Source organism: Carassius carassius, chromosome 3 (genome assembly GCF_963082965.1).
Source record: "Carassius carassius chromosome 3, fCarCar2.1, whole genome shotgun sequence".
NCBI classification, from domain to species: Eukaryota; Metazoa; Chordata; class Actinopteri; order Cypriniformes; family Cyprinidae; genus Carassius; species Carassius carassius.
The window spans coordinates 44,960,409-44,973,136 of NC_081757.1; the positions used below are offsets into that span (position 1 = coordinate 44,960,409).

A 12,728-nucleotide genomic window follows, 5' to 3' on the forward strand; every position below is an offset into this window, starting at 1 on the left:
TCAGCCTAGAACAATCTAAAAATAGATACTTCAAAGTTTCTTCATGACCACAAAAGATACATTCCTTCCCCACAGTGGGATCAACACGTGTCAAGTATCTGTTAGTTGCAATTGCCGAATGCACAATCCTCCAATGAAGATCTGCAGTGCGTTTTTCTATAGGTGATTTATATAAAGACCTCCAACATCTCCTGGGAGAAGAGCCCTGGCCAATCACCTCCAACCACTTTGATTCTTTACATTCCTTCAGCTCAGATTGATGAGAGACTTTCACACATGATAAACACAAGGCTTTCTTTGAAACGTCTTCAAACAAATTCAGTTCAGGTATACAGAAAACCAGAAGTGATCCTTCTTAGGCTTTTCATCTATTATCATTGAAATCTGAAGTTTCGGAAAACTTTCTCTCATTTCATCCTCTTGTTCACCACAACGATTTTCTAGTATACTTTGTCTGTAGATAGAGGGAAGAACTAAAAGAATTTCCTTCATTACATTATCCATAAATCTCACAGACTTAATGCCCGTCAAACTACACAGTTCTTGGGGTCTTTTCCACTCGTTTCCGTTCTTTAGATCAGACAAACATGTGCATTCTGCTCTCACCATTGATGTTTGCAAACGTCTCATGTTCAGCACATTTGCTTGTATTAGGGGATTGTTAAAGAGTGGTTCATTTTTTATCCTTCAAGGTTTGGATCTCTCCTCACTTGAAAGACAGAATTCCACACTTTCAAAACTGATTTATAAAACGGAGAAGAATCAGTCCATTCCATATCTTTCAGACTAATTAAAAACAAATTAAAGTCATATTTAAAACAATTCATACTAGGTAATAAGGAACAAGCTGTATCAGCCCAACATATTTTTTCAGAATACAGCAACTTCTGTGCAGTCTGGAGCCTGAAAGCCTTGATTCTGCTTTTTAGATCTATTAGGCCTTGTCCACCTTCACTGACTGGTAAATATAAAATAGCAGATTTTACCCAGTGCTAACAAGACCAAAAGAAATCATTTATTTTCTTTTGTAGTAAATTAACTACTTGATCAGGTGGATTCAACACATCTAGTTTGTGCCAGAGTGCTGAAGCAGCCAAATTATTTGCCACCAAGACTCTCCCTCTGAAAGATAACTGAGGCAGGATCCATGTCCACCGTGACAAACGGTCACACATCTTATCATACACTCCTTCCCAGTTCTTCTGAATATTTTCAAACCTTCTTTACCCCATTTCACACCTCCTGGTAAAACTGGTGGCTCTTCTTCAGACCAATTCCCTAAAATAAAACCTTCACTTTTTTCCCAGTTTACCTTTGCTAAAGAGGCATTTTCGTTCTTCCTTAAAACTTCTTCTAAAACAAACACATCTCTTTTGCTTTTGATAAACACGGCAACGTCATCAGCATAGGCAGAAAACTTAGGATTAGCTTTTTGTTCTTTAATTAGCAGGCCATCTAAATGTATTCCCAATTGACGAAGCAAAGGTTCGATGGCTAGCTTGTTGGTAACTCTTTTTTCTTATTTATTTAAGAAAACTTTAAGAAACTTATTTCTTAAGATTATGTAAAAACATTAAACAAATCATCTTTTAATAAATCCCAAAACTGTTTATAAAATTTGGCTGGAGGTCCATCAGTTCCTGGTGCACGTCCATTAGATAGTTGATTAACAGCCTTTGTTACTTCATCCATGACCATTTCAACCTCCAGTTAATTCCTCTGTGTATCAGTCAACTTTGGTAAATCTTTAAAAAGGTCCTCCATACAACCAATGTCACATGGCAGTTCTGTATAGAAATCAATAGCCATTGTCCTCATTTCCATATCCTTATTTTCAATATATTCTTTCAACACTGCTCTTCTTCTACCATCCCTTCCTCCATTAATATTAATTGTTCCCATCTTAATACTTCCCATCAGAAGAAAAGAAAGATCAAGAAAGAAAAAAGAAGGGTTAGCAAAAAAAAAAAAAAAAAAAACAGAGAAAACACCCCAAGTGTTTTAATCATTAAGGAGTTGTTATACCTTTTTCAAGGGCAATTCTTCTTCTCAATTTAGTTACAATTTTTTTTTATCTAAATCGTTTCCTTCTACTCAGTTCCTTATAAGTGGCTGTCCATTGAATTTTCAAAACTGATTGCAAAAAAATTTTTGCATCAGGAAAAAAATTCACTTATCTCTATTGCTTTCCCAAATGTCACATCCAGGAAATCATTAACCTCATTTACAGTATACAATTGGTCTTCACTAATCTGAGAAAGAATATCCGATGTCTCTGAAAACCTATCATCATCTTCCGTGTCATCTTGCTCCTCTGCATCAGCTAACTGGGACAAACAAATATGTCCAGTATTTTGTGGATCATTTCTGACATCCTTTGATAACTTAGAACTAAGATTCTCCTCGTCTTCATTATCACCATCATTACCATCTATACATGAATTTTCTCTCTTTTCAGCACAAACCAAACTACCAGTTGAATTTCTATTTTGATTGCTCCTCCCTTCACCTGCATTTTCATCTTTGTTTTTTTCCATCAACTGTTGTTTTATTTGGTTATTCACTGAACTCTACCATTTCACCAATCTGTACACTAGCCATAATTCCATTATCATTTACATTATTTTCTGGCTGCGTTTTGTTACGTGGACAAGCCATCTTTTTATGTCCAACGTCTCCGCATTCGTAACATTTCAAATTTCCGGTACTCGCGTACATCATATACGATTTTCCTTCATGTTTTATTCGAAAAGAAATATCAAGTGTTTGTTGCTCAAGAAACATAAACACCTGACGCCTAAACGACAGCAAGTACTTCAGTGCTTCATTCCTACACCTCAACGGAAACATTTTCACTTCACTGGCCAATTTTCCAAACCTCAACAATTCTTTTTCAATGTCACTATTTAATATAAAGGGGGGCTTATTAGAAATCGTGACTCTAACAGACTGCGACACGAGTGGTGACACAACAGTAAACGCTCCATTTACCCAAACGCCAGTTTCAATTAGTTTACTCACCAAACTTTCATCTTTAAGGAAAATCACCACTGCTTTGTTCATCCTTGACGCTGAAATTATATTCCCGTATCCAATTTGTTCACCCACAGCGACAAGCACGTCTTCTACATTTGAATCTGCGTCGGGTACACACCTGACTCAATGGTGGAGCGAGAGCGAGGCTACACCCCCACTCGGGTGAGCCTCCATCTCAGGCCTCCGCCACGAAGTAAAAAAACTCCCGAAAACCGAAGAGCGGAAGTACTCTGAAATAAGTTAATCAAATTATACACAAAAAAAGGAACCATAAAGGGGAAAAAACTAATAAAAAAATAGAGAAATAGAAGAAGAAAAAAAAAAAACAATTCGCTCTTCTCACCCGTTTGTTGCTCCCATAACCCAAACCCCCAGCATTTAAAGCGAGAGAGAGAGAGAGAGAGAGAGACAGAGACAGAGAAACACAGACAGAGATACAAAGACAGAGAGACAGACAGAGAGAGAGAGACACAGAGAGAGAGACAGAGACAGAGAGACAAAGACAGAGAGACAGACAGAGAGAGAGAGACAGAGAGAGAGAGACACATACAGAGATACAAAGACAGAGAGACAGACAGAGAGAGAGAGAGAGACAGAGAGATAGACAGAGACAGAGAGACAAAGACAGAGAGACAGACAGAGAGAGAGAGAGACAGAGAGAGAGACAGACAGAGAAAGAGAGACAGAGAGACAAAGACAGAGAGACAGACAGAGAGAGAGAGAGGGGGGGGGACAGAGAGAGAGACCGAGAGAGAGAGAGAGAGAGAGAGAGAGAGAGAGAGAGAGAGAGAGACAGAGAGAGAGAGAGAGAGAGCTAACTTTGTTGGATCAGCAGCTATGCTAATGATGTCTCTATTTTGTTTCTATGTTTTGCCACGGGATTTACATCCCGTGGTAACTAGGATTTACACAAGCTCCAGTCTGGATCCAGAACACCTGAGAAGAGATGATGCTGACCCTCAGAGGACCCCAGATGATGCTAACCTTGAATCAACAAACAGAACTAACAATTATTGCTACATGTGTGACTGCATCCTATAATTACTATTAATTAATAATATTGATAGTTCATCATCTAGCTGACTACGTCTTGTATTATTATTATTATTATTTTTATTTTTCTAAAATCCTGTCAAACGTGCACAAACTACTAGCTACTACTAAATATTGTAGAAACATAATTTTCTGTAAAGTTGCTTTGTAACGATTTGTATTGTAAAAAGCGCTATACAAATAAACTTGAATTGAATTTAATTGAATTGAGAGACGGGCTGCTCATATTTCAGCAGGACTGTGTGCTGATATTGTTCAGTCTCTCGCTTTGACATTCATAAGTAAATGTATGAATAATATTAATATTATTACCAGTGTTGGGAGTAACGCATTACAAATAACACAGGTTACATAATCAGATTAAATTTGCAAAAAAAAAAATAAAAATAATTCATTGATTGACAGCATTCCTGTCCCTGAGTTGAGAGAAACAGGGAGTAAGTGCAATATGTAAAAGAGCCTTCACAGTTGCCAAAAATATGACTCTTTTTGTTATTAAAAATATATAAGCAAGCCCAGCCCAAATGACAAAAAGATACGCAAAATAAATGTAATGCATAACTTTTCATAAAAAAATTAACAAAAAACTAAGTAATGTAATTAGTTTCCTTTTTAATGGAGTAACACAATATTTCAATGCATTTGTAAAAGTAACTATTATCATCAATACTTTTATTTTATTTTGTATTTGTTTGTTTTTTATTTTATCCATAAAACCATTAGCAGATGACAAAACTTGCCCAAGTTTTGATTGTCTACTTTCTACTAGGGCTGGGTATCGATTCAGATGTACCAGATCGATTAGATTTTGATTCATAAGCTCAATTTTTTGATTTCGATTTGATTTTCTATGCAAATGCAATCGATTCAGTGATCTTTTGTGCACGAGGTGAATTGTGAGAAATTTTGCTTGGGAATGCATTTGAAATCTATGGAGCATGGCACGTCACCTGTAGGAGAAAAAAAAAATCAATCCATCCCCTCAGTTTATAAACCGTGCTCATGAACTGTTTCCTCGGTTTAGCAAATCGTACCCACGAATTTCCAATCCGTGTGCTCAGATTTTGTAAACCATACCTTCGGTTTTGAAATTTCACGCTTTCGCAATCCGTTCCCTTGGATTTGTAAACTCACGGATTCGTGACTCCGCCCCAACCGGCAGATTCATTTCTGTTTATTAAACATTATTTTTCATAGTATCCTACGAGACCATGATCAGCACTCACAAAATAGTTTTCTTTTTAGTGTTTATTTTACATTAATATATATATATACCTTGATTTAAAAGAATGCGAGTGCCACAACACATTTTGTGTGGTTTATCCATAATGAATTAATAAATAAATAAAGATGTATTCACAGTTTTGGATTGCATCTGAGACTCACGTTGTCGGAGATCTCCAGCACGGCCAGCACAAAGAAGACGTACTCCTGTCCGTTCAGCAGCTGCTTGTTCTCGAAGTCTCCATACATCTTGGCATCTCCCAGCGTGAACTCGCCCGGCAGCTCGTGGAAATACGCCGCGATGTACGGCTTGGGCTCCATCTGTCGACGGAAGCGAAGAGCACGACTCGTTCTGTTGATTTCTCGCAACAGCTGTAAGGAACACGATGATAAACAAATGATCAGCCCAGCACACAAACACGTTTTGATCAGAGTAGGAAATATTAGTTTACATTTTCAAACATTAATTTTGCCATTAATTGTAATAATCCAGTGAGATTTTTATCGGACAGCAGCCAGTGCTTCACACCGAGATCTGATCTGATCATGACATGAAGAAACAGAATAAACTGAGACAGACTCAATCCAGAAGAACTGTGTCTCCGAGACGCTTCAAGAAACCTCCTGCAAAGCTCCTCAGAAACTCTGCTCAAGTGCACCGAGGACAAAATCTGCTTTAAACACCAAGGATGCTCACATCAAATGTTGGTTTAATGAAGTTAAAATAAGTTAATTGATCAAGAAAATTGATTTATGACATTATTTTTGACAGCATCCTCATTTTACAGCATTTTTACACAAGTGCCTAAAAGTTTTTTATCAGTACTGTAGCTTTGCAGGAGGTTTCTTGAAGCATCTTGGGGACACAGTTCTTCTGGACTGAGTCTGTCTCAGTGTGTTCTGTTTCTTCATGTGACTCCAGACAGACTGATGATGATCAGATCAGATCACATCTCTGTGTCAGGGGTGTGATTCTTCCGGAAAAATCTGGAAATCCGGCTTTTCCAACCTAAAAATGGTGCTCTCGTAAATCATGCAAAAAAAAAAAAGTGCGGGGGGGTTTCGGGGTGTAGGCGGTTGCGATGGGTCGGGTATTGGTAAACATAATGATCGCTCACCGCTGTCAACGTTTTTTGTGCCTTTGAATCATGTCGTCATATCACTCCGCAAGTAGTCCAATAATTTGTCACGATTGAAGTTCAAAGTGTACGCGCACCGTTCTGAATGCGCACACACCCAACCATCTACACGTGAACAGCTTCAGTTGACTGACGAAGACCGTGAACACGGGTGATTCATGTAAGCAAATCCAATATATTGTCTTTCATTTTTATATGCAGGTCTAGTAAAATTTAACCAATCAATTGATCACTTTTGTCATGATTCCATAACATTAATGTTAAACGATTCTGGTCTAACTTTGCAAAGTAGGCTAACGCCATGTTGGTTATTGCTTACTTCTAGCTAGAAAGTTTAGCAGCTTCTACAAGGCTCGAAATTGCCAACATTTTTGTCGCATATGCTCCTGAAATTTAATCTGTTTATATTTGGGAATAACGTTATATGCGCGGAGTTTATGAGCATATCTGTCCACTAATGACACGTCCGATTTGCGAACTAATGACTCCTTTGAACCAATTCACTTTAATGAATGCTTAAATCTGATCTGGGTCGAGTTTCCCAATAACAATGTATCTTAGCTCTGAAGAGCGCTCTCAACGTGCAAGGTTATAAACGCTCGCCGCAATTCCACGCGCTTTTCCCAAAAACTTTACTTGACATGAACACGTTCTACGTGCTACTTAAGAGTCGCTGTCCATTCCCGAAATTCGTGCTGAAATATAACCTATGGAATCATATTCTGAACGTTCAACCTAATAATCGTCTTCTGTTGTGAATTAGCAATGCTAGAAGTCTATAATAAAGCATTGACAAAATGGCTGAACAAAAACACAAGAAAAGATACCTTTCAAAAATATAGTGGCAAATAAAGATGTTATTTTAATAGATGTAAAGGACACCATAGAAATAAGGAAAAACAAAACATCTGGGAGGACAAGAAATGCCCAATAAATGGCTAGTTTTCGTGCACGTCAGCAGCAAGTTATTGACAGATTTTTTTGGATTTCATCCCTATTTTGCCCAGTCTTTGAAGCATATTTCCCACATTACTCCTTTTATGATTTTTTTTTGTTCAATCATTTAAATTAGATGTGTATTTAAATTTTTCTTCCCTTTTTTAAATATTTAATTTATAAATTAATTTAAACAAAAACAAGTACAATATTTTTTTATTAATTTATTATTATACTATATAAATTATGTCACTGTGTGCGTGTGGTGGGGGGGTAAGTGCACCGTATAGTTTCCTGCTTTTTTGTCCTTTGTCGATCACACCTATGCTGTGTGCAGCACACACATCTCACTGCATTATTACAATTAATGGCAAATTGAATGCTTGGAAATGTAAACTGATATTTCCTACAGACACACTATCACAAAAGATAGAAATAACTGACTTAAAACCATTTTTAGCTGAAAATACTAGTGTCCTAATCATTTTGGCCACCACAGTGTGTGTGTGTGTGTGTGTGTGTGTCTGTGTGTGTGTGTGTGTCTGTGTGTGTGTGTCTGTGTGTGTGTGTCTGTGTGTGTGTGTGTGTGTGTGTGTGTGTGTGTCTGTGTGAGTGTACCTGTGTGTGTGTGTCTGTGTGTGTGTGTGTGTGTGTGTGTCTGTGTGTGTGTGTCTGTGTGTGTGTGTGTGTGTGTGTGTGTGTGTCTGTGTGTGTGTGTGTGCGCGTGTGTGTGTGTGTGTGTGTGTGTGTCTGTGTGTGTGTGTCTGTGTGTGTGTGTGTGTGTCTGTGTGAGTGTACCTGTGTGTGTGTGTCTGTGTGTGTGTGTGTGTGTGTGTGTGTGTGTCTGTGTGTGTGTGTGTCTGTCTGTGTGTGTGTCTGTGTGTGTGCGCGTGTGTGTGTGTGTGCGTGTGTGTGTGTGTGTGTGTGTGTGATCTGCAAGCATTTGCAGTGAGCCGGCGCTCTGATAAAGCTTTCTATCAATTCTGTTCAAGCCATCAAAACTGCATCAGTCCTTCTGCCCTTGAGCCCCTTTCAACAGGCGACTTCAAATTTTGACAGCAAAATAAATTGAGTGTGTATTTGTGTGTGTACGCTGGAGGAAAAACACTATATATATTTTTTTATTTTTATTTTATTTTATTCTTAAAACACTGGTGCAGTAAATGTCATTGTGGCGTTTGGTCTGATGTAGATCGCAGTGCTGACGGTGTGTTTCCTTCATGACCCACACACACTGAACTATCAGTAACCAGGTTTGCCGAAGTGCCTCAGGCCAGCTGGCAGGGGAGGGGCGTGTTCAGCCATCGGCCAATCAGGATGCAGAACTCTGCGTGGTGCCGCCCCTTCTTGAGCAGCGGCTGGCGTTTGGCAGCCCATCTGGCACAATTCAGAGGAAAACACTCGCCACAGGAAAGCCTCTCAAATATTTACTCTGGCTTAAAATAAAACAGAGCGATACTGCAAACTTCCTCTATCTCTCACCCTTTATAAGGGAGAGGCTTTTGTTCCGGTTTCCATTAGCGGGCAGGAGCGAATTTGCATATGACTGGGACTTGCTGCTTTCTTCTTGAATAACTGCTTGTAGCTGCGTTGGCAATCATGTCCTCACAGGGACTGCTGCCTGATCAGTAAGGCCTAATGTATGATGCAATGAGTCTAAACAGTGGACTGGCCGTCTCTTACCTCCTCTAGATTCATCTCGTCTGGACTTTCCCAGAGTTTGATGAACTTTCCAGGCCGCTGTTTCTTCAGCGGCACCACCACGATGTAGTAACCCCTACAGAGAGAGCCAGACAGAGACTATAAGGTTGTGCTGACATCCATCAAGATTAGCTCCAATCAATCTGGACTTTCCAATCCACTCGGATGACACTGGATTAACCACATGTTTGACGAAAGAGAGCGACCCTCAGTAAACACATCAATAACCTGCCAACCTCACCGCGCTTTAGTCTAGTTTCACACTGCTGGGTTCAGTCTCGCGCTTCACACACACTAACGAGGGTCTCTGATGGACAGAACGGCCAAAAACAGCTCAACATTCAGCTCTTACCCTCATCCTCTTCTATGGCTTTCTTTCTCCCAAAAGACACAAAAGAGATATCTTTAAGACAGTTAGTTGCTCTTTTTTCATGTAATTAATTCAAATGTGGTCTGAGCAACTCTTTCTCTGTCTTTTTCAGGTGAACTTTCCTTTCATAATTACACACAGCTCTTCTAAAATTCCCATAGTCCAACACAGCTATGATATTAACAATCGCAGCAGTACTTCTCAACCAGCACGGTCTTAAATCTGGCACAAATGTTTGCTAGTCACTAGTATTGACTCGATCCGTTTTGCTTGGTCAAAACAGAGGCTGATTGACCATTTTATTTTAGGTAAGACTTTATTTTGATAGTCCACTTTAGACATTCTACTAACAGTAAGTAACTTTGCAACTACATGCCAACTAACATTCATTAGCGTATTAATAGACTGTCTGCTTAATATCTTATAACACTTTATTTTGATGGGTGCACAACATAGAACATACATGAACATAAGAATCTTTGCAAGTATTTGTCAACTTATTCTACTAACCCTAAACCTAACCTAACCGTCTACTCTGAGAGTTAGCAGACATGTAGACTACTGCACAATAAAGTGTAAACTTTTTTTTAAAGTAATTACCTTTGTGCATTGGTATTTACAGAAACATCAGTATCAGAGGTCTCAGGATCCAAGACAAGAAAACAAAAACTGATCTTTAATGCTCCAGGGTTATTTTTAACTGAAACTAAAATTAATTAAATGTTGACTGAAATAAGTGAATATAACAACATCACATAAAGCATAATAGTCTATCAGTGACACTAAAATAACCCTGTAATGCACATAACAAGGTACAGATATCTATAAATGGTTCACCTAATCTTGTTTCTTAGATTTGAAGTTTTTTTTTTTTTTTTTTTTTTTACATTTAGTCTCTAGCAGAGATTATGGTTTTGATGTCTCAGTCACAAACTTACAAATATTGTTCATGTTTATTATGTATTTCATGTCCAAATAACATGTCAGTTTATCAGAGCACTTGAGGACTATAGCTCTAGTTCTGTAACCAGAAGCATCTCTAACTCCACAGAGGTCTGATATCTAAATGTCAGCTTCTTATCTGCTACCAGAGATTCCCAACCTGAAAGTGAGGGAAATAATAATAATAATTATTATTATTATTACTATTATATTTATTTTTGTATGAGGCAAAAATGTGCATGTTTTAAAATAAACATGCCTCATGAAAACAAACGAGCAATGCTGAAATGCTCTGTATGCTCAGTATAAATACATAGAAACCCTGAAAATACATTAAGGCTGAGACTTGAATCCTTCCCATTATAAAGTGACACTATATCCTGATCATGTGGACTTAAATTCCAAGTCAAACGAAAAAAAAAGCACAAAATATTAATATATGTACATGCAATGTGAATTAGCGATCAGTTTTTGTTCACTGAGATTCACTGAACTGACATTGAGGTTTCTGTACCAAAAACATACTGTGGACCCTGACACTAATGGCGCTTTTCCATTACCAGTCCCAGCTCAACTCGTTTCGGCTCGGCTCACTTTTCGCTCCGTTTTCCACTCACCGACTACCCACACACACAGGACAATGGAGGAAATCGAGTGTATGCTGCTTCTGATCCTCGGGATGTGGCTGTTTCTCACAGCAATAAGACAAACGTTGTTTCTGGAGAGGCTGAGGCAGCAGAACGATGGTGGGGTTATTCAGGATACTCCGTCTGGCGCGTGCAGTGAATAGTGACGATTCTCTCTGACCAATCAGCAGTCTGCCGTGTTTTCACATCACATTTTAGTATTGCCTCAGCTCACTCAGAATCTCGCCAGAGGTGATCCAAAAAAAAGTATCTGGAAGCAGGTACAGGTACAACTTTTACACAGTGGAAAACCAAACAAAGGCGAGTCGAGTCGAGTCGAGGTGAGGCGAGTTGGTAATGTCTAGTGGAAAAGCGCCATGAGACCTCCACTTTTATTAAACTAAGCTGAAGCATAGGACTAAGTAGAATAATTGTTAAATGCAGTCCAGCGCATGGGAACCGATTAAATGATGTAATCTTGAGACAGACATGAAATTGATGGAGGTGAAGGATCTTCTCATAAAGCCCATGGTGCTGCTCTCATTAAACCGGAACACAAAGCAGAACTGGTACTCACTTGACTTTCTCAGCTGTCTGAACAGTGGGCAGCTCGACCGTGACCATGCCGTCTGAACTGGTCTTGCCGATCAGGTAGGGTTTGGTGCGCAGTATGTCAGGGGCTGTCATGGTGGAGACGCGGTGCTGCAGTCCTCCGGCGCTGTTCCCACGGTTGGTGAGCAGGAAGGAGTACTGCGTCTCCGGCTGAAGATTGGTGATGAGCTTCTGTGTCAGCTTCCCATCCACCTCCACGCTCTGTCCGTTATCATACAGGATCTACGAGGAACCACCGTCACAGCAGACTTTAACCAGTTTTAATGTGTTAGCTGGAGCTAGTGACCCAAAACCTAGGGCGTAGCCTGTGTAGGCAGCATATTAAGGGATGCTTCAAAAGTTAGACAGCATTATGAAGATGCATTCTTTTTGCCAAATGTTAAATCATAATTGCATTTATCCATCATGCTGTTGTTAGTGCTATATAGTTAATAATATACTTAAGTGTGAACTGCATCAAAATTTTTTAGACACTTAACTGCATTTAACTTGCAATTAAATTAAAAAAAATATTATAGTTTAAATATGTATTAATTTCACAGTATAACGTTAGTATTTTGACCCACTTTAGTACATTTTTATATGGCATTTCATAATTACTTATATTGTCTTTGAAATATGGATAGAGTACTGCTGAATGTACTGCCAAAACCAAAATATATTTTATAAAAGTTTTAATTTGACATTATTACAAGATAACTTAAAAAAAAAAAACAGACATGAAAGTGTTTCTCTTTAAGTCACTTAAGTTTAATTAATATTAGATGCATTTTTTAAGCTTTTAAGTACACTTACAAGTGCACCATCGATACAATTAAGCACACTTCTTTTTGACAAAGGGAAGCTGGCTATGTAGATGCTTAGTGGATCACAAAACCTCACGCAGGTCTCTCACCGTAAATGTCTGCGCGGGGTTGTAGTTTTCGGGAATCTCCCACGTCAGCAGCACCGAAGTCTTCATGGCAGCTCTCACGTGAAAATTTTTTGCAAACACTGCTAAAAAAAAGTTGGGGCAGATGGATTAGAGAAACAGATCCGCAAGTGCTTGGTTTCACCACCTTTTAGGAAGGCAGCTAGTCAACATCAGCC

At 38.8% G+C, this 12,728-nt stretch overlaps 1 protein-coding gene across 34 annotated transcripts in view; it reads right to left on the reverse strand.

The window, feature by feature from the left end:
• Window positions 1-12,728, reverse strand: part of LOC132127777 (receptor-type tyrosine-protein phosphatase delta-like) — a 394,068-nt gene that overhangs the window by 41,721 nt on the left and 339,619 nt on the right. For 19 of the 34 annotated variants that reach the window (XM_059540149.1, XM_059540057.1, XM_059539988.1 and 16 more), the window contains 4 exons: window positions 12,535-12,635; window positions 11,605-11,861; window positions 9,072-9,165; window positions 5,476-5,685 (listed from right to left, as the gene is read on the reverse strand). In XM_059540149.1, the coding sequence (XP_059396132.1) occupies window positions 5,476-5,685; window positions 9,072-9,165; window positions 11,605-11,861; window positions 12,535-12,635 (662 nt within the window). The remainder of the gene's footprint in view (window positions 1-5,475; window positions 5,686-9,071; window positions 9,166-11,604; window positions 11,862-12,534; window positions 12,636-12,728) is intronic. The other 15 variants (XM_059540138.1, XM_059540023.1, XM_059540015.1 and 12 more) reach the window with 1 other exon arrangement.